General features: G+C 43.5%; 1 protein-coding gene across 1 annotated transcript in view; it reads left to right on the top strand.

Moving 5' to 3' along the window:
- Nucleotides 1-27,858, top strand: part of ALPK2 (alpha kinase 2) — a 67,474-nt gene that overhangs the window by 7,418 nt on the left and 32,198 nt on the right. Inside the window, 2 exon segments of the mRNA XM_077817139.1 lie at nt 19,752-20,025; nt 22,792-25,473. Coding sequence (XP_077673265.1) covers nt 19,752-20,025; nt 22,792-25,473 — 2,956 coding nt within the window.

The raw sequence follows: 27,858 nt of genomic DNA, 5'->3' as shown, positions 1-27,858 counted from the left end.
GCTTTAGGCACCTGCAAAGCAAGCACGAGCTTGGGGCGGCGCAATTCCAGGGGCGGCATCCCGGCCATCCTTTTTCTTTTCTTTTTTTTTTTCTGCTTGGGCAGTTGCACTCTCAGAGCAAATTTTTTGCTTGGGGTGGCAAAAAACCTAGATCCGGCCCTGCTTCCCAACCCCAAATCTGGGGATCAATATAACCCTCAGCATGTGAGCAAGACTCACCAACCAGACATCTAGAAAGAGTACCACCTTACAGCACCCGTCCACAGATGTCCCATCTCCTGCTATGGCCAATCTCTGACACTTCAGAATAAGGTAGCGGAGGGGGAACATACACATCTCGCCAATTGTGCACTGGGCGGGGAAGTTCCTTCCTGATCCTGACCGACAACTTCCTGAAGTCCTGAAGCATGAGATTTGATTATTATCATTATCTTAATGCAAACCTGCAGGTGTTATGAGTATGCTGAAGGCAATGCAATTGAGCCCATCCTCCCCAGGCCTAGGAAGGAAGGGGATGAACAAGAGGATTCACAGATACACAGGCTCCAAGGCCAGAAGGGAATACCACAACCATCCAGCTTGATTTCAGCTCCCCGCACCCCAAACACACACACCATAAAATTTCTCCCAGAAGCTGGATTTAACCATATCTCTTTGAAATATATCTAATCTCATTTTATAGACTCTAAGCAAGGGTGAGCCCATCACCACCCTGGCAAGCTGTTCCAATGTTTAATCACACACACCCCCGGTCCCCACCACAGCTTGCTGACAAAATTATGTCTTATTTCAAGGTTGAAATGATCTAACTTCACCTTCCAACCATTGGATCTTGTTAATTTTTTGTCAGCAAGGTTGAACCCGTGCCTGACTATCAGATATCTTTTCCACATGTGATCAAATCACCTCTCAATCGTCTCTCCAGTGAGCTGAATAAACTGACCTCCGTAAGCCTCACATTACAAGGCTTGATCCAGGGACTGGAAATCATTTTTGTGGGCCCCTCTTTGAACTCTCTCCAGTATTTCTACATCCTTCTTGAAGTGTGGACCCCAGAACTGAACACAGTATTCTATTAATGGTCTTACCAATGCTGTGTACAAAGTAAGATCATTTCCCTACTTCTACTTAGTAATCTCTTTTCTCATTAAACATTCAATGGAAAATGCAATGTGTATCTTTGAAACATTTTCCTTATTGGTAGGATCCACAATTCATACCATCTGTGGGCCATGCATTCAGGGCTGGCCTTACCATGAGGCGAACTGAGGCGGCCGCCTCAGGAGCCAGACTGTGAGCGGGGGGGGGGGGGGGGATGCCCCTAGGACCTAGAGTGTAGAAAATTGTGTCTGATGCTGGTGCATATGTATTCTCTCTACTCAAGAAGCACAGAGATGGTGGAGTGCTGTGCTGGAGGAAGGAGGGCACAAGAGACATAACAGGCAGGCCGGAGAAAAGGTGAGAGGGAATAACAGAAAGCAGCAGGAGCTGCAGGGACAGAGAGGAGGAGGAGGAGCCTCTTATGTACCTCTCTAGCACCCCTAGGAGCCTGGACTGATTAACACCAGCTTCTCAGGGAGCTTCCTGTTTCCTGCTGCTTCTCTGAACCCACTTGAGGAGAACAGGCAGTCAACTGAAGTAGTAGGAGCCAGTTAGGCCCTTAAGACGCTGGTAGCTTCCCTCACTCAGGCCCTGCTACCAGCCTGCTTATTTATCCCCTTCAATTGAGTGCTGAGAGCCACTATAGCTGGTACAGAACAGCAGTCATGAGTGAAAGAAGAAAACGCCCCTCTGGGGCAGCATTCAGAAAAAGAAAGAAAGCAAAGGAAGCTTTTCTATCTAAGCAGGAAGGAGCTCTCCTGAGATACATAGACACAAATGTTCACAGTGAGCCTTCCGGCCCCAGTGAGGATGTGAGTGGTGAGGAGATGCCTGATCTTCCAGTTAGTCAGAGTGCAGGTGACCTGGCAGCTACTGCAGCATCCATATCTCCATCTTAAATGGATGTAAGCATGCACATTCCTGAAGAAAAGTGTAGATCAGAGAAGAGTGTGGTGGAGGCGCAAGAAACAGCTGCTGCTGAGTTTAGCTCCTTAAGTCTAGATGATCCAGGACTGTGGATCCACTTGAGCAGTAGCCTGAGGGACTTCCTTGTACTGCATGGACCACAGCTCTGTGCATACTTCTAACACTTTAACAGTTGCCAGTGGAGAACACAGCTTCTCCAAGCTGAAGTTAATAAAAACACATCTACGCTCCACAATGACACAGGAGAGGCTGGTCGGCCTTGCAACCATCTCAATAGAGCATGAGCTGGCCCAGACTGTGGACCTTCAGCAGGAAGCAGTTCAAACCTTTGCAACCAAGGAGGCACGGAAAGCACCACTTTGATTATTTAAACAGATAAAAATGCCAGTGTTTACTATGCATAGAAGAAAAGTTACATTTGCTGTTCAGGCATTTGAAAGTTAAGTGTTACTTAAAATTTTTGAACAAGGCATTTTAAGTGGTTAGTTCTCCTTTATTGGGGTACCATGAGAGGTGTAGAACAGGAAGAAGGCAGAATTGAGACCTTTCAAAGTTTTGGCCCAAGCAAGGGGGCATAGGGGCATCATTTGAGCTCCCCGCCTCAAGTGCCAAAATGTTGTAGGCTGGCCCTGCATGCATTTCACAAGGACTATTCATTACTAGACCTGGTCAGAGATTTTCCAACAAAACAAAATTTTGTCAGAAAATGCCAGTTTGCTGGATGCAAATGTTTCGCCACATGTATTGCAGATTCATCAAAACTTGTTTCAAAGACATTCAGGTTTCCATTGGAAACTTGCTGGTGTTCCAGACCAGGATCCACAGCAGGAAGCCTGCCAACCCCCAGAGTCCTGGCTATAGCTGGATCTCTCAGGGCTACTAGACTCACCGCTCCATGGCAGGCAGCCTGCCAGGACCAGGGAGTCCTGCTGGAGCCAGGTCTCTCAGGACTGGTAGGATCCCTGCTACAGGGCAGACCCACCATATGGAAAGTACTAGGGACAAGGACCCAAGTGCTTCCAGGGTCTGCAGCTCTGGGGCAGACCGGCCAACTGGAGTGCCCCAGGGCTGGGAACCCTGGTGTTTCCAGGCCCCTAACAAAAAATTATTTGCTCAGCTCTGTTCATTACTCCATTGTGACTAGGGTCTTATACTTATCCTGTTTTTGAACACCTCCAGTGATACTTGCATTGACCTCCTTCATTTGAATTTACACCATTTCTATTTGTCAAAACAAAATGAAACTTGGGACGGAAACAAATAAAATAATTGGGATAGCTGATGGGAAAAAAGTTATTTTGAATCACACCTCTCTAACCCCTGCCTCTCAGCCACTAAGGTTTTGCAGGATAGCCTGTATGTGACTGCAGCCTAGATTCCCACGGTGCTGCCACATTGTCAGAGTTGCTCTGCATCTTCGGATCAGTGATCTACACCATGCTCTGTGGCAAATACAGAAGTGTATCAATTAAAGGCAGTAGGAATGGACCCAGCTGGCTGAAACTCAGGATTTCCAATTTGTGAAAAATGTTGGTATTTTTAAATTTAGCTTTGTTCCAAATCGCAATGAAACCAAATATTTCAAAATTTCTTGCAAACCAAAAATTCAAAAAAACAAACAAACAAAAATTTCAGAAACACCAGTACATGGTGGTTCCAAACTGAGATTTGCTCTCTGGGATAGACAGCTGCTGAGTGAAATTGACAAGCTCTGTGATTTGGGGAAAGTTTGTCAAACCTGATTTGCTTTCACAAGAAATTTCAGGTTTGACAAATCAGCATTTTTTATGAAATGGTGTTTAATCTAACCAGCTCTACCCAGCACATCGCAATCAGCATAGGCAGTGCTCTAACACCAGGCAAAGAAACACAGAAAAAGTGTGAAGGGGAGAAACTGGCAGAAGAAAGGTGTGGGAAAGGGTGAAGGAAGAAGAGGTTGAGTGATACAGGAAAGGAGAGTAAGACAGGAATCTGTTTACAAGAGTGCCCTTTAATGCCAGTCAAGATGGGACACCTGTCTACTCTGAATTAGATTGAGAACAGCAGATGATTTCACATAGGCCAAGAAACAGCTGTCAGATGGAAACAAGTTTAATTACTGTTTTTGAAGATAAAATGAGTGAACTTCAAAAAGATTAATGAGGGAGAATTACTATGCATAGCCAATATGCTATTTTCAGTCACTTTATAATTATTTTATTTTTTATTCAAATTTTCTTTAAACATGTCTGTGCCTTTCATCCTCACCTGATCAAATAGTCATTGGTGGGTATGAAGTTTTTGAGTTATTCAAGCACAAGAAAAGCTTCCTGTTATTTTTTTTAAATGGGGCATGTATTTTCCACTTCCTCCCCCCTCAACTTGTTTCCCTCAAAATTGGCTCTTTGGTTAAATCTTTCTTTAAAAGAAATTCAGAGACGAAGCCTCAGAAATATCAGCACAAAGTGGAAATGTAGGTGATGTTTTGAGTGAGATAAAATAAGGGATTGGAATGGATATTTCCACTCTTCCATTTAGACCTGCGCACACTCAGGAGGTCTGAGGCAATAGGGCTCATGTAACTATTTTCTTTGGTTTCAAACCCTGGAGATTGGTATCACCTCTTTTCCCACCCAGAACTTTCGCTTTGAGATTAGGACTTCAAACAATTCAAAGTGAAACTCAGTTTAAAACGCTGAATATGACTTTGAAACCCGATGAAACTGAAAATCTCATCTAGTTTCAGTATAAAACTATGGGCCTGATCTCCAGCTGGTGTGAATTAGCTCAATTATTTGTCTCTTGAACAACTCAGCCTGTGGGGCCAAAACTGATGGGCAGTGTAGCGGGCAGCATTGCTCCTCCTTGCTGCTGCTATGGGGCCAGTTCCTCCACCAGGGCTATCACCCAGGGACCAGCTGAGCCTAGTCCCACTTCCAACAACCCATGCCCCCTCTCAGGATGAGGAATGACTATGTATCTGGGCAGGCCGGACTGGAAAGCGAAGGCTGAGCATAGCATGGACTCAGCAGGCAAGACGCTGGAAGCAGCAGCAGCAGAGATGGCTCCTTAGCGACTGGCAGTGTGTCAGAAATTTTGGGGGATGCTCCCGGGTGGCACTGAACAAAGTTGGGAGGGAGGAAGGGTTACCAAACTCTGGCAATGGATATTTTCTCTTTATGCAGAATCTCTGCTGCTAGAGAAAGGCATAGACCAAAGCACCCCTAAGCTTTGAGGAGGGTCTGATAGGGTGACCAGAAGTCCTGATTTTATAGGGACAGTCCCGATTTTGGGGTCTTTTTCTTATATAAGCTCTTATTACTGCCCACCCCCGTCCTGATTTTTCACACTTGCTGTCTGATCACCCTAGGGTCTGATCCGGAAGCGGATCTAAGTGTTATTGTATTTATTATTTGCATTCTACTAATAGCCACAATGTGCTAGGCTCTGCCCACACAAACAGGATGATACAGTTTGTGTCCTAAAGAGCTAATAATCTGAGTCCTTATTGAGACTAACAGAGAAGTTACATTGATTGTTCCCTCTGCAATCCATTGAACAGCACTTTGTATTCACACACAAAAGTGGTTCAGTCAGTTTTAGGGGAAGCAGCCATCAGTGTAACTTAACCCAGAATTTTACATGGATAAGAACCACATTGCTTTTACTAGAGAATGCACAAGCCATGGTATGCCTGGGTGGATGCAAGATGCTGGACAATCAATGCACTGTCGACTCTGACAGCTGCCAGCCTTGACAGCTGTTGAAGCTAACAGTTACTCCAGCTAACGACTGCCCTTAGTTCACTGCTGAGACTTCCCTCTCTGCTGTCATCCTTCCATTTCTCCCTCCCCAGAAAGGTTCTGCTAGCCACTGTGCTCCCCACACTGCCCAATCCCCCAGCCAGCTTCTGCTCCATGGCTCCTCAGCCAGAAGATGCCCAGTCAACTGCAATTGCTATGTCTGCCTCCCATCCCACTGGCTATTCCCCGCTCATCCCTGTAGGGATGCCCTTGCTCTGGTAGGTTTCAGAGTAGCAGCCGTGTTAGTCTGTATTCGCAAAAAGAAAGGGAGTACTTGTGGCACCTTAGAGACTAACAAATTTATTTGAGCATAAGCTTTCGTGAGCTACAGCATCCGATGAAGTGAGCTGTAGCTCACAAAAGCTTATGCTCAAATAAATTTGTTAGTCTCTAAGGTGCCATAAGTACTCCTTTTCTTCTTGCTCTGATAGCTGCACTCCTCCTCCTCAGAGAAAGCCCAGTACATTTGGGGGGGGAGGGACTAAGAAACTCATCTGAGCAATGTCTTTGTCCCATCCACGAGAACCCTCAGAAGCTCTTCCACTGGAGCAAGATGGGAGCTGGCTCCATGGGGTTTTGTGGGAGGGGGCTAGAGTAGGTATGAGCTGTTCTCTTCAGTATCATAGAATATCAGGGTTGGAAAGGACCTCAGGAGGTCATCTAGTCCAACCCCCTGCTCAAAGCAGGACCAATCCCCATTATTTGCCCCAGATCCCTAAATGGCCCCCTCAAGAATTGAAGTTACAACCCTGGGTTTAGCAGGCCAATGCTCAAACCACTGAGCTATCCCTCCCCCCTGCTAGCTCCCTCATCTGCTGATAATCACATGGATTTCCATGTGGAAATTTCATAAGGAGTTAGTTCTGCTTGCTGCTTCCCTGTTGGTCCATTTTCCTTCTTCAACCCAACTCACATTGACTTACCAGAATGTAACATACACTATTTTTAACATCACCCCCTGAATTTGGGCTATAGTGTAGTATGGTAGTTTATATTTGGATATTATATGTAATGGTTTAAGATACTGTCAGAAAATAGTGTGGTGACTGACGGGCTGGGAATTCAGGTAGCAGTGAACATGTGTACCAGGTGACTCATGGGCACTGTAAGCTGTTTGCAACACATGCCACTAAACTTTCCACTGGGAAATACCTGATCTAAAATGTGTTTGCACCCAGCAGGTACGGAAGCGTTGGGCAAACACCACAAAGGTAGCTAGGGGAATTATAGTTTATGGGGGAAAGGGTACATTTTTTTGTTTCCTTCATTTGACTGAAAGCACCAAACTAGGCAGCAGAACTCATGATACAGAGGTGAAAAAGGAATACCTTTGTGATAGAATGTTCCAAATGTTACTTTACATTAATACAGCACATTTCATCTGAAAGAGTCAGAGCACTTTGCTAACAGAAATTAGTCCTTTCAACACTCCTGTGAGGTAGATAAGTAAGTACTATTACACTCATTTTACAGATGGGGAAAATGAGGCATAGAAAGTTTAAGTTACTTACCCACATTCACATTATAAATGAATGGTAGGGTAGCCATTGGAAACCATGAATCATGGCTCCAAGTCATCTACATCAATCACTGGACCACTCACACAAGCCCAGAAAATTGCAAATGCCTTTTATAATGTATTAGACTATATAAAGCCATGTGTGAATACATCCAATCTGTAGGATAAACCTTCCATGGATGACTGACATAGCTACATGTTCTTTGAAGCAGCTCTAGTTATTGGTACAGGTTTCTCACATTACTCCCTTACTATAATGGGCTAGAAGGAGCAAGTGGAGCAATTTTTCATAGGATTAACTAACTCTAAGATTAACTAAGTGTTCTCAACAGCTTGTTCTCAATTATGGAAAAAGTCATGCCGCAAACATGTTAGGTCAAAGGGCAAGTTGCAAGAGCGGAAAAAGCTGTAACAGGATAGATTGTTTTTCCTTAAGGTTCTGAAGACCTAGAAATGTTGCTTACTTCTGCTCAGCTCCGTCTGATCAGTTCAGCGTAATAAGAGATTTGGGATAAGCTATCTAGAGACAACATTGCCAAGCAGAAAGACTGTATTGCATAACAAAGTGTCTGTTTTAAACACTATGGCCAACATTTCAAAACCCAGGCATTTAAATCCATATTTAGGCAGCTAAATGAAATCAGACTGATTTTCATAGCTGCTGAGCACCAGCAACTCCCCACTGACTTCACCTGGAGTTGTGAACGCTCATCACCTCTCAAGTAAGTGTCCAGCATTTAGGTCCCTAAGCGTTTCTTTAGATGTCCAACTTTAGGCACCCAAATTTGAACATTTGGGCCTATATTTTGTGATTTGAGATAAACATATCGGGTAAAATCCTGGCCCCACTGGAGTCAATAACAAAACTCCTGTTGACAACAACAATGGCAGGAGATATCTCCCCCTCTAATTTTATTTGTGATCTGCTCCGTTTGGTATACACGCTTCAATCATATGAATGTATAGCTGTTTTACACTCTTTCCAACACTGACATTGCAAATGGGCCTGAACACTTCCAAACTTTGTTGACATCCAGCTCCAGATACAAACTTATCTGCTGACACCATAAATCAAACCAATAGATCAGTTCCTAACTTGAGTAGAGCTCGGGGAAGTTTGGATCCAAATATGAACTTTGTGCTCAATCCCCTCTCTGATTAAAATATGAAATACAGCTGTGCCATCAGCAATACTTGCCACGTTTTAAAAATAACTGCAATTTTAAAAACAATCAAGCCATCTTTGTTAAATTGTAAAATGAAATGAACTGCACCAGAAAGTTACAAGAAAAAGGACCTGTGAGGCCTACGGCAAGGAATAAACAACAACTGAGTATGATGCTATGTAAAGAAGGAAATGTACAGGTAGGACATCCAAGAAACCTGAACTGCCCTATAGTGGTACCAACAGGGTTGGAAGGTAGAAGTGGGAGAGGCAAATAACTTTATACCACAAAAATTAAAAATGCATCATTCATAACTGTATAGTTATTTGCATGGGGTCAGGGTAGAGTTAAGGTTTGGGTGCCTTAACTGTGCAATCGTATAAATTAACATTTCAGGATTTCTTGTAAGTTCACCTGAGCTCTGACTTTCCTGGGTTTATAATACTGATTTGGGGGATAATTATAACATCCCAGTAATTCCCCCCCCCCCCGAATCACTTATATGTAGTTTCAACCTTCACTCTGTGTTAACATAGTTATTGTCCGGAATAATATATTTAGCTTATTTGATCATTCTTAATAAATCAGCGTCACCAGCCACTTCATATGATTGATTGTGACACCACAGTTATATAGAGAGGCAATATTACCTCCGTGCCCCATGGCACGATACCCCAAATTGTATTGGCCTGTCTTGCTGTCTTGCACACTCATGTTTATTGGGCTTTCCACTAATATCTGTAGGTCTCTTTTAGTATTGTGGCCTTCCAGGTACCTTCCTCTCTTGCTTATGTGTACTCAGGACTACTTTTCCCCCAATTGTATTAGCTTGTATTTTTGCAAGTTGAGTCTCATTTTATTTTCTGCTTATATTTCTAGTCTCTTTGATTCCCCTTGTATTATTTCTCTGGCCTCAAAGAGGTTCCCAATATAGTATCAATTGTTGTTTTCATAAATGTGCTGCCTACTTCTTTCCAGATCAGTGATGAAGTTAAATAGGACCAGAGCCTTGCAGCAGCCTACTTGTCACCTCCTCCTACTTGATGTATTGAAGAAAACCCTTAATGGTCAGGTATCCACATCATAGAACCACTAGATTTGGCACTAATTCTGTTCTATTCTGTATAGGTTCTTATACTGCCCTCATTACCATACTGCCTGAGCTCCTTTGTGCATCCTTATATGGATTCTCATTAGAGAGACTAAACATTGATGGACATGGGTAATTAACTAAACTACCCTCCAGCCCCATAGAGATAATCCCTCAACACTACTGCTTCCCCTGATTTGTGAATAGAGGACTTCAGAGCCCAAAGGTGTTAATCCAGCATCTTTCACAAGCACTAAAATTTGCTATTTAAAAGAAAAAACACTCTTCATGCTGCAACAGAGTGACATTTACTTTTATAAAACATGTAATTGAAGTCTCCTCTTGGGCAATTCTAATGTACGCACAAGCCTGGAACCAGCATGCCTGTCAGCATCATTCTTCATGTGCTATTAATCACCCCTGCTTTTGACCCTGCATTCATTCCATATAGACATACACACTAATACCTGCCACAGCACAGCCCATCTACACAGGTTTTCCTGTGCTAGGAACATCAGCGTCCACAAATATGGTTTTTTGTTATTGTCTGTTTGTTTCCACACCAAGAAATGGAATACATGCGTATTTGCAATTGCATGTATATTTATTATTATTTAACGCCAGTTAGTAAAAAGATGGCATTGCCCTGTTCAATAGAATCAGCACACAACAATGTAACCAAGCTGAAGACCCGATTAAACCAGAACTACAAGCTCTGACAGAAAAGCAAACACCATAGACTGAGGCAAGCGACTTATCAAAATAAAGGAATCCATTCCCCATTAATACAAAAAAAGAGGAAGGATAAAAAAGGGGTAGCAAATGCAAATATCAGAAACACAGAAGGGGTCCAAAAACCACCTACCAACGTAAATGGGATTTGTGTCTTGCCATAAGGCAGTGGGGAGCCCCATAACCATAATCAAAGATTTTGATCAAGAAAGCTCTATTCCTGGTCAAATCCTGGCTTATATAGTGAGAGCAGAGACAGCATTCAGATACCACAGTATGATATGGTAAAAGAACCAGAAGAGAATGTTCCCCTGTGATGGCCACCATCTTGGCTGACACAATGAGGACTGAAGCATGGAGCTCCAGAGCTAAAACCATCAGTTGCTTGAGCTGAAGCACCAAAGGTCTCTTGCTGGGGCTGTAACAAACTCATATCTGCAGGAAAACAGGCACAGAGGAGGATCTAAAACCTACACTTATCAGTGGGTTACACTCCCTCAGGTACATACCTAGATTATGGTGGCCTGTGTCTACAAATATATAATTTTCACTATGGGGTAACAGTGAGTGAGGAAGGATTATATTAGATTGAAACTGGCTGCATTCCTTACCAACCCCTTAAATCTTATTACCTCGCCCACTTTGTCTCTCTCATATCCTGGGACCAACATGGCTACAACAACACTACAAATGTTAAATCTTTGGCATTTTAAACGGTGTAAGACTTTTGCAAAGAAAGGATAATTTGGGTGAGGGGGGGGGGAGACGATGCTAGCTGGACTCCAGTGAGTCATGCTTCCATTCTTTGCTCTTTTCATAATAAAGATTTCATTTATGAATTTTATCTTGTCCCTCTGATACAGTGACACCTTTCTTTTTCACTTTGCATGGAGCGGGGCCTAGGGCAGAGGTCCCCAAACTGCGAGGCGCGTGTGGGATGTGGAGGTGTGGAGGAATGTCTGGGATGGGCACGGTGGAGCCCAGGCCAACCTTCACGGGGGGCAGGGAGGGAGTGCCACCCAGCCATTCCTTGCCCCCAGCACTGCTCCACTCCTGTCCCCAGCCACGTCCCTGGCTCCCCACCTCGCATCTGGCCACATCCCCATCCCCAGCGCAGTTCCGCTCCAGGCGCTGCACCAGTCCTCAGCCTTGGCTGCTGGCTGCAGCTCCATTCCCAGCCCGTGGCCGAGACTGGGGGCAGGACTGGGAGCAGAGCCACACCTGGCCACAGGCCCAGCTACTGGCCCCCACCACAACCCTTCTGCAGCTCCACTCCTGGCCCAGCCTTGGCCCCTGGCCACAGACCCACTCCTGGCCCCAGACCCACCCCCACCTGCGGCCCCAGCCTCGGCCCCCTTATCTCTGCCTGTGTCTCCCCCTCCCCGGAGCTGCGGCCCCACTCTTGGCCCCTGCTCTGGGGCGGCAGGGGGCCCAGACAAGGGCAATGGGGGGGTGAAACCCTCAAACGTCTGGTGACTTTGGTGACTAGGGCATATCGCACTGCTTAGTTCATCTGCTGGGCATGAACAAGTGTATGGTCTATATCCTTCCCTCTCCTCCTGACTTGCCCTGAGGGAGGGAACACTCACATTTCTTCTGCAGTGCACTAAGTCATTTCTGGTCAGAGTTCTCAGACATTTGCTTTCTTTGCTGGACTTTGGTGCCCTGCATGGCAATGGAGCTCACTGAGTGTTGCATACTGAGGAGGCTCCACAATGTCTCGGGTAAAACAACCTGCTGGGTCAGCCTCCATACTGCCTATCGGGTTGCAGAGCGCTCTGTCTGTAAGATGTAGTTAGAAGAAGACAAACATGCACCAGCTGACTTTGAAAACAGGAGATTATTAGTATTCTCGCTCTGCCCCATCCAGATTTTGTTTGATCTCAGTTAGCGCCTATGTCTATGCCACACAGACAAGCAGACTGTTTTGGATACATTTAAAAACTTCTTTTTATGAACACTGAGTTCAGCTGCGAGTAAAACCCCCGCTATTCAGTGTGTTACCATTCATTTCCTTTTGGATAGATTTGGCATTTGGCTCTATGCCTATGGTAACAAAGCACCGTGCCCTATTGTAATTTCACAAATTATCACTGAGACAAAACAATGAGTGCAGTTGCTTTAGGAAAGGGACTGAATAAGCATAGCCATGATTCAAATGACTGCAGTAGAACCTCAGAGTTACAAACACCAGAGTTACAAACTGACCGGTCAACCGCACACCTCCTTCGGAACCGGAAGTACACAATCAGGCAGCAGAGACAACAACAAAAGCTAATACAGTAGAGTACTGTGTGAAACCTAAACTACTAAAAAAATAAAGGGAAAGTTTTTTAAAAAAAGATTTGACAAGGTAAGGAAGCTGTTTCTGTGCTTGTTTCATTTAAATTAAGACGGTTAAAAGCAGCATTTTTCTTCTGCATAGTAAAGTTTCAAAGCTATATTAAGTCAATGTACAATTGTAAACTTTTGAAAGAGCAACCATAACTTTTGTTCAGAGTTATGAACATTTCAGAGTTATGAACAATCTCCATTCATAACTCTGAGGTTCTCCAGTATTTGGAAAACTCATAGAACACAGGAATACTGTATGAGACGGGGAAGCATTGTCATGTTTAGAAGGGTGGCAGATAAGTACCCTTAGACAAGTCCCATTCCTCCTTTAAACCCTTTGTTGAGTCCTGCCATAGCCAGCTCTCAGGTGTTCTAAGAAGCAACATAGGGTGCGGTGTATCTAGAGCCAGAGCCTGTGAGAATTGACATGGTAGTGGTGTGCGTAGCTGAGAAACAAATAGCCACCATGCAGCAGATCTTTCAAAATTATGGCATGGAGGGTTGAATGTTCAACAGGGCAGAGGGTGCAACCAGCAGAGGAATTTCAGTGGGGAACAGATGGACTTGCTGGTTCAAGAGAGACACCCCTTAGAAATGATATGCAGGAGCACCCATAAGTGCAGAGGCCATCTGGAATGAGTATCCATTCCAGGCTATAAAATATTTTTCCAACTGAACCTCCCAAAACTTTTGCCCACTACTAGTGCTGATGCCAGTGTTCTTTGAGACATTCTTTAAATCATTAATATGGCATAAGAATTCCATCCAGTATAAATTACCTACCCTATGATATTGTGCATATCATATTCTAGCTCAATTGCTGTAGGGACTAAAGGCAGCACTGTAGCCAAGGATAAAATATATCAGATATATTTAGGATATAGAGGTGAAATATACTTATTAATTAATGTTTTAACATAGACCTACAGCACCCTCTGCTTCTTCTGTGGGAAGAATACCCCAACCAATGGAAGAATGTGGAGGAAACCTACCATGCCTCTTCCATAGGTTATCCTCATGGGAGATAAAGATCTGAGTCTTACTGCTTATGTGTGTGTGGAGAAGCGAATTGGTGTCTACAAACACCAGCACCTCTTATTGGCACTCTTGAGCATGCATATACATTGAAACAGAAAATAAAACAAGCAGTCTTCCCTCCGCTACCTTTCTCCTTGACAACAAAGGATAAGTGGAAAAAGAAGATCCATTCTGTCCTGCTGCATAGCCCACGGTAATAATCAGTTATCAGAGCTTTGCTTCAACAATACAAAAGTCAAATAGATACTACTTTTTAAAGCTTGATAAGTGCAAAACTGGATGGCTGTGGAATGGCATATTTATCCTTTTACTTCTAGTACTAAGGTTAGTAGGGACAGAATGTTATTATCATCTGCTGGCCGTTTGGTGGCTTATATGAAATGAATGTGAGGGTCTCCGTTCAGTTCCCAATGTGCAGATGCTCAGATACCCTGTGGATGGGCATGGTATTAATACAGATATAGACAGAGTTTAAAAAATAATCACCATCACAATTGACACTGATTGGCACCTGTTTGGCGGGTTCATCCAACAAGCCAAGGATTTAATGGGCCATGGATATTAACCATTTTGCTGGCTAGGGCAGAAAATATTTTCAATGGCCCCACCAATCGCCCATCAAAAAGAAAACTTGCAGCCAGCCAATCACAGCAGAGCAAAAACAGCTGGCCAATCACAACAGAGATAAACAAAAAACAACCAGCAGTTCAGCACCCCCTGGAAATGACTACTCTGCTAACCCACGCTTACAACCAGCCCTGCCCCTACCTTGTCTAATTTGAAAGTAAGAATATGCACACACTTTCTCTTACTTTCATTGAAGTTTAACTCTTTCTGTCTGGTCTTGAAAAAAGAAAAGGAGTACTTGTGGCACCTTAGAGACTAACCAATTTATTTGAGCACGAGCTTTCGTGAGCTACAGCTCACTTCATCAGATACATACCGTGGAAACTGCAGCAGACTTTATATATACACAGAGAATATGAAACAATACCTCCTCCCACCCCACTGTCCTGCTGGTAATAGCTTATCTAAAGTAATCGTCAGGTTAGGCCATTTCCAGCACAAAGGGGGGTGGAGGGTGAGAAAACCTGGATTTGTGCTGGAAATGGCCTAACCTGACGATTACTTTAGATAAGCTATTACCAGCAGGACAGTGGGGTGGGAGGAGGTATTGTTTCATATTCTCTGTGTATATATAAAGTCTGCTGCAGTTTCCACGGTATGTATCTGATGAAGTGAGCTGTAGCTCACGAAAGCTCATGCTCAAATAAATTGGTTAGTCTCTAAGGTGCCACAAGTACTCCTTTTCTTTTTGCGAATACAGACTAACACGGCTGTTACTCTGAAACCTGTCTGGTCTTGGTACAGATAGGTTTTGTCAATAATATGGCAAAGCTAGATGCCTGTTTACATGCCTCTGATCTTGAAATTACTTAGTCTGAGCTAGGTCTAGGGAAGACACTTTGGCTGCTTTGTGAGTGGTTGAATCCACCTCCCTTTGTGTAATTATTATCTCATTGACTTGTCTATTTGTCAAGATTTTTATCACTTATTTGCTGTCAGTAACCAGGCTTTTATAATTAAACCACAAGGACTGTGTATTTCCAATGGGAGTCAGAACACAGAATTGTCTTTTACCTTCTATCTACTGTCTCATACCAGACACACACACAAATTAAAATAACTTGTGCTGCAGAGTTTGCATAATTAAGCATTGTGCAGTTTTTTAGTGCTTTTTTTTTTTTTTGTCTTCTTAGATTCAAGCCTACCATGCAGTAATTGAAGCAATTGTTAAAATGTACTGGAAGCACTAAAGCATAGAAATATTCTCCTGCCAGAAGAGGAAAAAGATCAAATCAAGATTCACAGTTTCAGAACTGTGCTATCTGAAATGACTTGTTAGAGAAAATATGAAAAGTGACAACACTGATGCACTCTACATTTGTTACAAAGGACTGGATTTAAGTACTCTACAGTATAAAAAACACAGGGTTCTTAGTCATACACAACTGGGACCATCACATTCACAATCAATCAATAAATTCTCAATGTGATCACCACAAGACTGAAAACAATATTCCACTTTCAGGTCTTTTACCTGAGGCCCTTAGTTACAAGCTCTTTTTATTATTAATTATTATTATTACATTACATACTGGCAATCAAGAGATGTCTTGTTGCCTAGACACTACAATGATGTACACCTATAAATGCTCAAGACAGACAAACCCCTACACGAACACATGGACTAGATAGGCAGAAAGGAGGATTCTCTAAATAACCTGTAGTTTGCTTATAAGCTTCTAGTGGCCAGGAAACAGCTGTCTATTTTCAGGTTTCAGAGTAACAGCCGTGTTAGTCTGTATTCGCAAAAAGAAAAGGAGTACTTGTGGCACCTTAGAGACTAACCAATTTATTTGAGCATGAGCTTTCGTGAGCTACAGCTCACTTCATCAGATGCATGCATCTGATGAAGTGAGCTGTAGCTCACGAAAGCTCATGCTCAAATAAATTGGTTAGTCTCTAAGGTGCCACAAGTACTCCTTTTCTTTTTGTCTATTTTCAGTTTCACATGTGCAGGCGATATGGACTGACCGATCATATGATGTCAGGCTTACTTAGTGAGAATTCAGCAGATATTGGCGAAAGGTTAGCTGTGATTTAGGCTGCAGTGGCTGTAAGCGATAGGAAATTGAGCAAACTTTAAGCTTGCAGGAGGTGATGAGAAAAATTGAGGTGGCAGAGATAAAACTGTAGATGGACGGAGTGCTCAGGACTGGCTGAGAATTAATAGAGGGTTGGGAAATGAAACCCATACTAAGAGGTGGGCCCAGGCCCAAACCCTAGATTAAAATCCCCCGAATGGTTGGGAAAGTTTGGAATCTGAATCCAGAGGCAAAGTGTGAGACTAGCACCTCTCTCTGTAGAGGGCATACGAGACTACCAAGAGGGAGAGTGAGCAGTGCTGGCTATGGGTGGGAGAGCTGTGGTTGGTGGTGCTGAGGGTTCCAGACTCTGTGGGGTGCAGGGTCACTGGGTAAGGAGCTTTGAAGATGAGAGGTCTGAAGTTTGCTGGGTGCTGCTGGAGGGGGATGAGGGTCAAGACCATGAAGTCTTGGACAAAAACCTTCCCTTCCTCCGTCTCCTCCCTCCCTCATTAAAATTATTCAGACTTCTGGGAAGTAGGTGAAGGAGAAAATCCTTCCCTCCCTACTTCTCACAGCACCCTGTCGGCCCCACATCCTACTTATGCAGAGCTTCCCTGAAGCTAAGTGGAGAAATTGGAGGAAAGAAGCCGCTGCAGTGGAAGCAGCATGGCAAGAGCAGAAGGAAGTAATCTTTTCTCCCCATCCAGCGTTTCACCCCATCTCCAACACCCAGAAACTCCTAGCCCCATGTCCCAGCAGCCCCACCACTGCCAGAACACCCAGCAACTCATCCGGGACCAGTCTGGACCTACCTGCTCCCCGCTAAATGGACACAACACTGATCTACTTTCAGAAAACCTTGCCCTGCACCACCCACTTACTTATCAGCACCCACTCTTTTAGCAGCCCTAACCCAGAGACCCCAATCCACTATGCGTCCACAGCTCCCAGCTCTCTTCACCCAGCACCTGCCACACTCACCACAGATTTAGAAATAACTGTGTTCCAAAGAACTATGGGATGGATTGAGGTCATGAGAGGAAACAGCATCTTATTTTGAATTCATGGGTAGAAAAAGTTGAAAATCCCAGATTCAAACCCTCAGAAGCTTGGGTGAATTTAAAATTCCAGTCTGAATTTTGCACATCTAGCCCACCTGCCATGCTAACCAGAAAATTATCTCAGATCAATAAAATCTCAAGGGGACAGAGGTTTGCAGAAGCCTGGCGGGATAAAGAGAATGATGTTGCTCGCTCTTGTTTAAGGCGGCACTAGGGATGGATGAGTATAAGCCATACCTCATGTTCCTGGGAAATCTAGTAAGCGATAACATGCCAGGCAGTTTGCACTACTTAAACAGAGGAAGAGAATATTCATGTTGACTCTAGTTTACAAGCATCAAAAATGCTCCTTAATTTTAACCAGATTATAGTCTACTTTGGCATAGGAAAAACGTGATTGCTAATTTATGGTTTAAAAATAGCTAGCTAGTGTAACAAACCATGAGTGCATACAAACGCATACACAGTAGTTACTAGCAGGATCAAACATGTGATCCTCATCTCAAAACCACATGATCCTTCCACTTGAGCTAAATAACAACCACCACCATAATAGACAAATAACTCATAGCTGGGCGTAGTGGTAGTTGTTGAGGCCTGCCACTAGAAGGAGACATGGTCAAATGCACTAAATTAGTGTATTTCAACAAGAACACACTGATCCTGCTTATCCTGCTAATAAACTATTTGAAAGTAAATATTTCTCAGAAGGAAACTCTAAATTGCAGTTTTTTCTAATTTATCAAATTAGGATATACAGTATTGTTATGGTAATTAAAAGCCTCCGAAATAAATTGGCTTTTTTTAATGATTTTCGTTTTATCTGGTGAAAAATTATATAGCTCTCCCTTTACTGTGAATAAGACATGCTCACAGTCTTTGTGGAACTGATTTAATAATGAATAGAATTAGGAAAAATACTGGCGAACAATTGCATGGCAGGGACTCCTAAACAATGATTTAGGAGTGAAAATCTAGGTCTGAGGGGGAACAGCTCACTAGTTTAATTCTAATTTCAAGACAGATGTCTGTAATTTTGTAAGTTCCCCGTGGGCCAAAACATTGGCTGACTCCTTAATCAGGTCTGTGCTTCCTTTGTACATTAAACTGAATTTAGCTTAGTTTAATTCAAAGTCATATTAATCTTTTTATTTTTAGGTATATCAAAGAAAACAATTTGGGATATTTTGGTGTGGGGAGGAGAGTAGGATTTCCTGGGAATGTGATTTTCTGCCTGTACGTCCACCAATGACGTTCTCCAGGTTTCAGTGACCTCATTGGCAAAAGGCTGGACATGCCCTACTCTACAGAGCCATTCAGTGCCACTTTAGAGAATAGGAAGAGAGCCTGTGAGTGACAGAAGGCACTCCCGCTCTGCAAGGCTGAGCATGTTGTCTCCACAGTGCCCAGCCTTGGAATAGAAAGACTAAAGCTCAGGACATCATCTCTAGTTTCCAAGGTGGCTGACTATTGGGCCAGATTTGTGTATTTAGTATTTGGAGTGTTATTTTAAGTGCACTCAGCAGGGCATTTATGTGGGATGTTATTTCTTCCTCTGAAACTTTTCACGACTGACTTGTCAATGCTGAGGAAACATGTTATTTATGTGAGAATAAGATGCAAGACCCACAATAGAAAAGAAAAAGAAGCAGGGCCCCAGAGAAGTCAGCCTAAACTGGCTCAGTGTTGATGGGGGCTTGAGAAAATGTATTATTATTTATTAGTTTATACACTAATGATACTCTACTACTTGTTTAAGTTTAGAAATTGCTAGAGATGTGTCAGAGCCACGGGTTACTCCATAATTGTCTCTTATAGGGTTTCTTGTACCTTCTTCTGAAGCATATATATTCTATCCATCTGTTTTATATTGTCACCCATCACTGTAGTATCTGAAAACTTTAAATGTAAAGTAGATTGGCAAGAACAAAGTCCCTAGTGGATTTCATGGAGTCTCTGCCTCTTCCCCTTTTGGGACTATAAAAGCTCTGCTTGGGATAAAGTTATATTGTGTGTGATTGATTTGTCTGTTAGTATGACAGGTAAGGAGGTTGGGGTTTGCTTGTTTGTTTTTAAGGTGCTGGACTAGATTGATCAGTGATCTGATCCAGTATCACAATTCTGATATTCTACAAAGTTTGGATCCAGATCTGAACTTCACCTGAATTCAGGGTTGTTTATATCGAGAGTTTTTATTCTACCCCGGATAGAGATAGGTACAAGCCAGGACGTTGAGATGTTGATCAAAATTTCTCGGAAGATCAGGGGCATTTGGATCCAGGATTCTGGTTCAGGTCTCTCTAGCGGTTCTCTTAATATTTTGTATTTCTCTTTCCCCCATTTTTCCTAGATACAGGAACAAGAAACAAACACAGAAGGCTTTATGCAAAGATATAAGAAACAGTGTACAGACCCTGAAATAAACGAGAGTTTCATTTTCATGACTTCTCCAGTAAGGGACATCGCAACAGCCAGCCTTCCAGCATTGGATATGATCAGCGGTGAAAATGGATTACAAACAGAACATGTGACTTTACAAAGCTGTATTGCTCACAATGTGCCCCATGATCAGAGAGAGAGCGATCAGCAACAACCATGTGGGGAACAAAGAGTTAATATTACAAGTAACAATAATATTTTTTAAATCTCCTTCTGAAGCATCGGGGATGGCCACGGCTAGAGATGGGACATTGGACGGGGAGGGGCAGGGCTTTGAGGTGGCACCGAGCACTCACTCTCTCTCAGGATGCTTAGCTGGCTGGTTCTTGCTCCCATGTTCAAGGTCTAACTGATCATCATATGTGGGTCAGGAAGGAATTTTCACCCAGGTCAGACTGGCAGTAATCTTTGGGGAGGATGGGAGAGAGGGGTCACCTTTCTCTGCAGCTTGTGAGTGCAGGTCACTTGCCAAGATTATCTGGGTATATCTCATGTAATCATTTTCCTGCCATTGCGGGGGCATCACGCTCTGGTGCACCTGAGTCCTTCCTATTCTCTGCCTGTGGCACATAAGTCTAATCTCCTGTGGGCTGTAATACTTTGGTCTTATTTTGGTTGTTGGGTTTAGCGTGCGGGTGCCGGATGGTGGCCTGTGGTATACAGAAGGCAGAGCCGTCCTTAGGCATACACAGCGCACGCCACTGTGTTGGACATCAGAAAATTTGGCTGCAGTGCGGACTCCTCTCCTCTCCAGCCCATCTCCTGTGCTGGGCCAGCAGGCTTCTCTCCGACCCGACCCCTGGCCCTTCCCCTCCGCCCACTCACTCACTCAGCCAGCTGGCTGAGGGCTTCAGGTCGGGCGCGGCCTCATGGGGCCAGGAGCAAAAGTTTGCCTGTGAGTGAGCAGGGGGAGGCGGGCCAGGCTGGGAACAGAGTTGGGGGGATACCCGGAGGCTGGGAAGAGAGCGGGGAGTCAAGCTTGGGGGGTAGAGCCAGGCACGGGACTTCGGGGAGTGGTGGGGTGGAGGAGGAACCAGGCTGGGGGTGGCTGGGGGGAGCCGGGCTGGGAAGGGAAAAGAGTAGGGGGTGATTTTTGTCTGGTTTAGTGAGGAAGTAGCGAACACGCTAGGGCCTCTCGCAGAGCAGGCTGGTGGCCCCGGGGGAGAGCAGCTGTTCCGAGCAGGCCCACACTGTACCTGCCCCTCTTCTGCCCATGTGCCCTGCCCCGCCGGCAACTCCCTGCAATCTCTCTCCTAGTCTCCTTTTCACTCCACCTCTCTCTTCTCTGAAGTTTAAGCCCAGATGCCGAAGATCCTCTTTGGATGGTCACCTTTTCCTCTCCTCCCTTCCCCAGCAGGGATCAGCAGCAGACACAGGCCGGGAGGAGGGAGAGGCACACACATAACCAGGCTGGGGAGGAGGGAAAGTTAAATAGGAAAAAAAGAAGGTGGCATTTGCTTTTCCTGCCCATTCACAATATTCTCGTGTCAACAGTAGGAAACTGACACTAAAACAAAAGGAGAAGGGGAACGTATCTGGAGCAGAAAAGCAGCAATCAGGGCTGCAGAATGCAAGGGAGGGCACAACATCTTAGCTGGGGAGGAAGATGGACTCGCACTTGACAAGGCTGGAGTAGCTGAAAACTTTTATTTAGGGAAAAGGGACATGATTTTTTTTCTTGTGGATCCAAATATCTCCAGGGCTGTCTCTCAGGCTGGTAGCATTTTGAAGGAGGGAGAGTTCTAAACAGTGCAGAGTTGAGTGGGATTTTAAAGGTCCCTTCAAGAATGCAGTACTTTCTTCCTCACCCATGGGAAAAACCTTTAAAAACCGCCTTAAATAATCCAAAACAAGAGCCACTGTTCAAATGAGACTTGGCTGCTTATGGCTCCAGCCCCACTGGTAAAGCATTGTTGAAACTGCATGCTGAGTTATACCCAGTACTGCATGCTGAGTTATACCCAGTACAATCCCACTGAAACGTGTGTGGCAACCAGGTGTGTAAATCAGGGCAGAAAAAAAGACTGGTGCCTGAATATAATTCCTTTTCTTATTAAACTGCACATCCCAAGCACCTCTTTACTTTTCAGGATTAGAGGAAATGTTCTATTTTAGGGAGAATGAAATGCCATTTGGGAGTTGATGGCCCAGAGGGGTGGCAGACAAGGGCCTGGATGAGGGCTGGACTCAGCCATTGGTATCAGCTATTTCCTTTTTTGTCATTCAAATGGATTTTGGGTCATGGCTGACATCCCAGCCATCATGTAAAATGCTTCCCTGTGGCCTTTTGATATGCACACAGGGGTATCTCACTGCCAAGTCCCTGACCTAGGAGGTGAAGGGAGAGGGAAGGCTGCAGGGTGATCTTCCACCTCCATGCAGCCAGTGTCCTATGCTTGCCACTGCCATGATGGAGCCTTCACGTTTATTTATTGACATTTGCAGAATTTTAAAATATTGTGCACAGAATTTAATTTTTTGGTGCTGACTTCCCTCAGGAATATGAGGTGCTGGGCAGCTGGGGGTGTGTGTGTGAGAGGGGCGCTGGGCAGTGCGGGGGGGGGGGAGAGGTCTGTAGGTGGGAGATTGTTCGGCATAGGGATCTGTGGTGGAGATCTCTGGGTGAGGAGCCACTGGGCATGGGGGTTGCTGGGCATAAGGGGGGTGGGGGCACTGGGCAGGATGGCAGTGTGGCAGGGCAGGATGGCAGTGCAGTGCAGGGGTTGGGGTGAAGGCAGCACAATTAAACTGTTTTTAATAAAGTGCATGTGGCAAGTTTTCCAATACTGTAAGCTTATGTTTGCGTTGCTAAGAGCAAGTTGGGCATAGGGGCCCCAGTTTAATAATACTGTGTAGGGCCCCATAAATCCTAAGGGTGGCCCTGACAGAAGGTCAGACTAGATGATCTAGTCTAGTCTGTTTTTAAACTCTATGATTCTATGATGTATTAGCTGTTTTCTACCGGATTACTGATGCTATTACTAATAAGCAAGACCTTTTATGTGCTGTTCTGACTCCTACAGAGCTAAGTGATGGCCAAGGGAACAGAGGAAAAACATGTGGTGCTCATGAGAACAGTGATACAGATACCGTCTATGATGAGCCATGTAATGAATATCTGCCCAAAGCAAATTGCTGTGCAATTCTGGGATCTGTGGAACCTCAGTGTAGAGACTCTGATTCATCGTCAGCACATGACAAGCTATTGAAACCTCTTTATGAAGAGGATTCAGACGACCACCTCACATGGGAGAACAGGAAGCTTGAGAGCTTAGAAATCAGTCCTGCAGTTGTCAAAGCCACAGTAGTGAACTTTGTCGGAGAGGCCAGTACTGAACATTCTGCTGCAGTAAATATAACAGAAGACAATGAAGCTGTCACAGTACTGGCAACTGGACGAAGAACAGCAATGGAGGGTTGCAGTGATTCTGATAGCCTACTAAAACCAGATGAAGCGTGTAGCGGCACAGCCATAAGAAACACTTCTCTCAGACAAACTGGAGAAACAGACGGTATGTGCCTGGGCTCTAGCACTGGAAATAAAATAGAAGAACCATCCACTCATGTTTTAATAAATGATATCTTAAATGCCGAGGTGTGGTTGGAGGAGAAGCCAAACAAAACATTAACTGATGATAATGGATCTATTCAAATGAGTGCTGCCCAGGAAGGAAAGCTTGCTTCTAATAATTCTTTCCAGTCTCATGATGCAGAATCTCCTCCCAGATTAATAAAGGCTCAAAGTAATCATTTAGAACAAGACCAAGAACACCTAACTTACATACCAGATAGTTACATTCGTCAATTACCTTATACGGAACAGAATATACATTTAATAAATGATCAGATAATTAAATGTATAGATGAACTGGCTACTAAAGACTCTCCTGTTATACAGAGCTACCCAGAAATAAAAGATTGTGTTTATCTCCCTGATCTTGTACAAAAAGAAGATTTATCCAGTAATTCCTCCTGTGAAACTATCAATCAATTTACAGGTGAAAAATACTCTTCTGTTAAAGAAGTCAATAAACGTTCTGACGAGAATTTTCAGGAAAAAGGAAATGAATCAGACCTGAATGTACAAAATGACAGTAACTGTAGCACTTACCATCTTTCAAGAGATAATGACAGTAAAGATTTCCAAAGTGTTTCTAATGCACAGGACTGCAGTTACATTATACAGCTACATAATTTAATTAGGAGTCCTGAAACTGTAACATATGAGGACAGACTGAAAAATCCAGATCAAGACAACAATAAGACAGAGATAGGTGTGCAGCAGGTGGTGTTCAAGGCATTGTCTGAGGAGCAGTTTTTAACTGAAATTTTATTAGAAAAACCAAGAGATGAAGAAAACAAAATGGGTAGAGAAAAGAGAGATCTTGGAATAGATGAGGTACAAAATATTGCAACTTTAGGTGTCCCAGGATTGGACAGCATTTCAGAAATTCAGCCTTTAGATTCTCAGCACAGAGCATCAGAAGGAAATGAAATTATCCTTGACCATGGTTGCAAGATTGGGAGAAAGTTAAGAATGGACTCTTCAGCAGGTTCCACTTATGAATCTGGGCCGGTGGCACCATTTAGCTTCTTTCAGCCCATAACATGTGTTGGGAATGAAAATAATAGTACTGCAAGTCAAGACTGTAAAGATGTTGGTGACAAGGTGGATAGTTCCATCCTTTGCACCCAACATACTAACTTACGAGAAACTTTATCTGTCTCTTTAGAACCTATGAGCCAAACAGAAGGATCCAGTATCAACACACTGGCAAAGGGATACTCCAGGGTAGAAAGCCTAGTGCAGTCTGAATCCACACAAATGGTAATTAAGGGGAATGAAAATTTGAACAAGTTGGGAACTACACCTGAACTATTGCAGCGTCAATGCCCTAGAACAGCTGAAGAAAACAAGGATGAAACCATCTTGTGTGAAAAGAAAACAGAACAAATTCAAGAAGCCATTGAATATAGCCTAGATGAAGGTGAAGTGGAGCCTTATATGCGTGCCTTGATTACTCCAGAGGAAGAAGAACATATTACAAGTTATTGTACTGGACAGTCCAATCCATCCCTGACTCCTTCCGCTCAGCAAATTGGAACACCCTGTAATACGTACAGGGGTGGAAATACAACTAACTCTACTGAACATCATAAAACCAGACAATTCACGGCTGGCAGGAGTCAAAACATGATTGCATCAGACCATGTAACAGGGGGTTTAGTTAGGCTCCCAACATATGCCTCAGAAAACAGCCAACATTTCCAGGAGGAGCTGCCACAGAGCAAATCTCAGCAGTGCTCTTTAGCATTGACCACAGCTGATCCATTCACACTAAGAGAAGAGAGGACAAAAATGCAAGAAGGGTCAAAACCCTGCAAGCCCTTACTTGTTGGGCCTGAGGACATTAAGTGTCAGCAAGAAACAGCAAACAGTGGACATTCGGCTGATGGGGGTAAGAAGAAAATGATGTCAAAGGTGCTGTCTAAGAAACCCCGACTAGAAGCAAAGGAAAACCTCAGCAAGAACTCCAGTTGCATTAAAAATGCCCTGAAAGCTAATGCAGGCATAATTCAGAGGAAAGAGAGGGAAGAGCAAAGAAAACTACCTGCTAAAAAACCCAACAAAGGTAGGAGGGAGCTGTCTCCCTATTGTTGATTTTTTTTTCTTTCACATCCCTCAGACTACAGTATAAATTTCAAAGAAATTTCCAACACACCACAAGACTCCTTCAGCTAAACTAAATCAGCTATAGATGTCATGAATTAATGTATGAAAATGTCCATTCTCTGAAGTAATAACCACTACTATGCCATGCTGCAAATCTGTTCAGTCCCTGGCTCCCCTTAGATGATAAATGTATCATATTTTATTAATTTTTATGCCTTTTATAATGTAGTTTCCTCTGTTCAAGTCAAGGCTCAGGAACATAAAGTACATTATGATTATTCCAACAGAATCCATGCAATATAATAGCAAACACAGTAGTATCATGTTATTCTATTCCTGCAATGGGTTGGTTTCACAATTGTGCCACCACCCTGTGTGTCCCCAATATAATTATACTGTGTTGGGGACCTAAAGTGTTTATACTGCTGGTAACCTATTACTGTTATTTATATAATGCTGTGGATATGCATAACACTTTGCAGAAATGTAAGATGACAAAAGGCCCAATTCTGCGCTTGCTTACACCAGTATAAATCCTGAGTGACTGCTGAGTCAATGAAGTTAAACTGGCATTAAACCAGTGTAAATAAAATGAGAACCAGGCCCACAGTTTCTGTCCCAAAGAGCTTACAATCTGGAAGGATAAAACACAAAATGGCAGTAGCGTAAAAGCAACACAATTAAGCATTTATGGTCAATATAAGATTTTGCTGGGTCCAAGCTTTTCATTTTTTAACATTATATTTCACATTCCTGTTGTAACACAAACTACATTTAAATCATTAAGAGGTAAGGCATGAGAGCAGGGGTGGAGAGTGACTGGAAGGAGGATAACAAGCTGTTCAAAGATTCTAAGCAAGCTAGCAATCTGTTTGAAGGCTCTACAACTAAGACCTAGGTCGACCTAGCTACATCACTCAGGGTTGTGACAAATTTCAGAGCCTGGGCAACGTAGCTAGGTTGACCTACCCCTCACTGTTGCAGCTAGTTCAATGGAGGAATTCTTCTGTCAACCTAGCTACTGCCTCTTGGAGAGGTGGCTTACTTGCATTGATGGAAAAACCCCTTCCGTTGATGTAGGAAGCAACTACACAATAGTGCTACAGTGGCACAGCTGCAGTAGATCTGGATCTCTGCTTTCGCTAATCACTTATTTAATTGAATGCATTCCTGTGTTTATAGGTGGTAGAACAGATGTCTTCTTTGCATGACAATGTTTGTGCTAGCAATGACCATAAAAGGGGATTAAGGGAGATGTGCTGTAGCAGGCACAATAAATGACTAGTTCTGATTGGGAACTTTGTGCAGGGAGGTCTGTTGTATAGCTGCAGTCCTGTCAGTGTCTGTATTTGACAATGTAGGCAAACCGGAAGTTACAAGAGGGCCTAGTGCATTAAGAAAGGGGGAAGGATTTGCCCAATCCTCAAATAATGTCGGCCATGTAGAATGTAGGTACTAAAAACATCTGTTCTGTATATTTCAGAATAATATTTAAACAAAATATTATTCAGAGATTGTTCTGCAAATGTCCAAGCATACAGCAGACTGGGCAGGTTTTATACATCTGCATCTGAACCACTTTGATTTAAACCTATGGTTACTACATGGAACTAACATGTCAACAGTTAGCATAGTATTGATAATGGGGCGAATCAGTTCTGGTGTAATAATTCTCTTCTTTTTGGTCCATAGAGGAATGGCCTGTGGTTACGACTGGGAGTTAGGAGTTCTAAGTTCTATTTCTATCTCTGTCACACTCTTCCTGCACAACTTTACGCATGCTTCAGTAAGGTACTTCAAGCATGTGCCTAACTTTAAGCTTGTGAGTAGTCTCACTGGCCAAGATTTAAGTGGCTAGTGATTTTGGGTGTCTCAGTTTTGAACACCCAACTTGCAGCACCATAGAGGGGCCTGATTTTCAGAAGTTGATTGCTCAGCACTTTCTGAAAATCACACCTCTTTCAGGCATTTCAAGTTGAACATCCAATAGCTGAGGGTCCCATTATCACTAAACTCTTAAATGTTGGCCATTGACTTCAATAGAGCTACTCACTCACTTAAAGTTAAGCACATACTTAAGTAACTAACAGAATCAGGGCTTTAGAGGGCAATTCTACTCGGAAACACAACTCTGTAAAAATTTGAGGTTTCATGTTTATTGTTTCTCAGTCATTTCCAGTTCAAATACCCTCAACTTATAAGTAAAAATATGGGGGTTTTGTTTGATGAGGGTGATTGTTTTTGTTTTTAAACAACAGCAAACTCCACTTGGAATCTGAGAGTCAGTCTGCTATCTTTCCTCTCTCACATCATCAATAGCAATAAGGATTCCGCTCACTAACTA

Source organism: Eretmochelys imbricata, chromosome 5 (assembly GCF_965152235.1).
Source record: "Eretmochelys imbricata isolate rEreImb1 chromosome 5, rEreImb1.hap1, whole genome shotgun sequence".
Lineage (NCBI taxonomy): Eukaryota > Metazoa > Chordata > Testudines > Cheloniidae > Eretmochelys > Eretmochelys imbricata.
The sequence above is the reverse complement of the archived record's forward strand: the minus strand, read 5'-3'. Positions and strand labels throughout refer to the sequence as shown.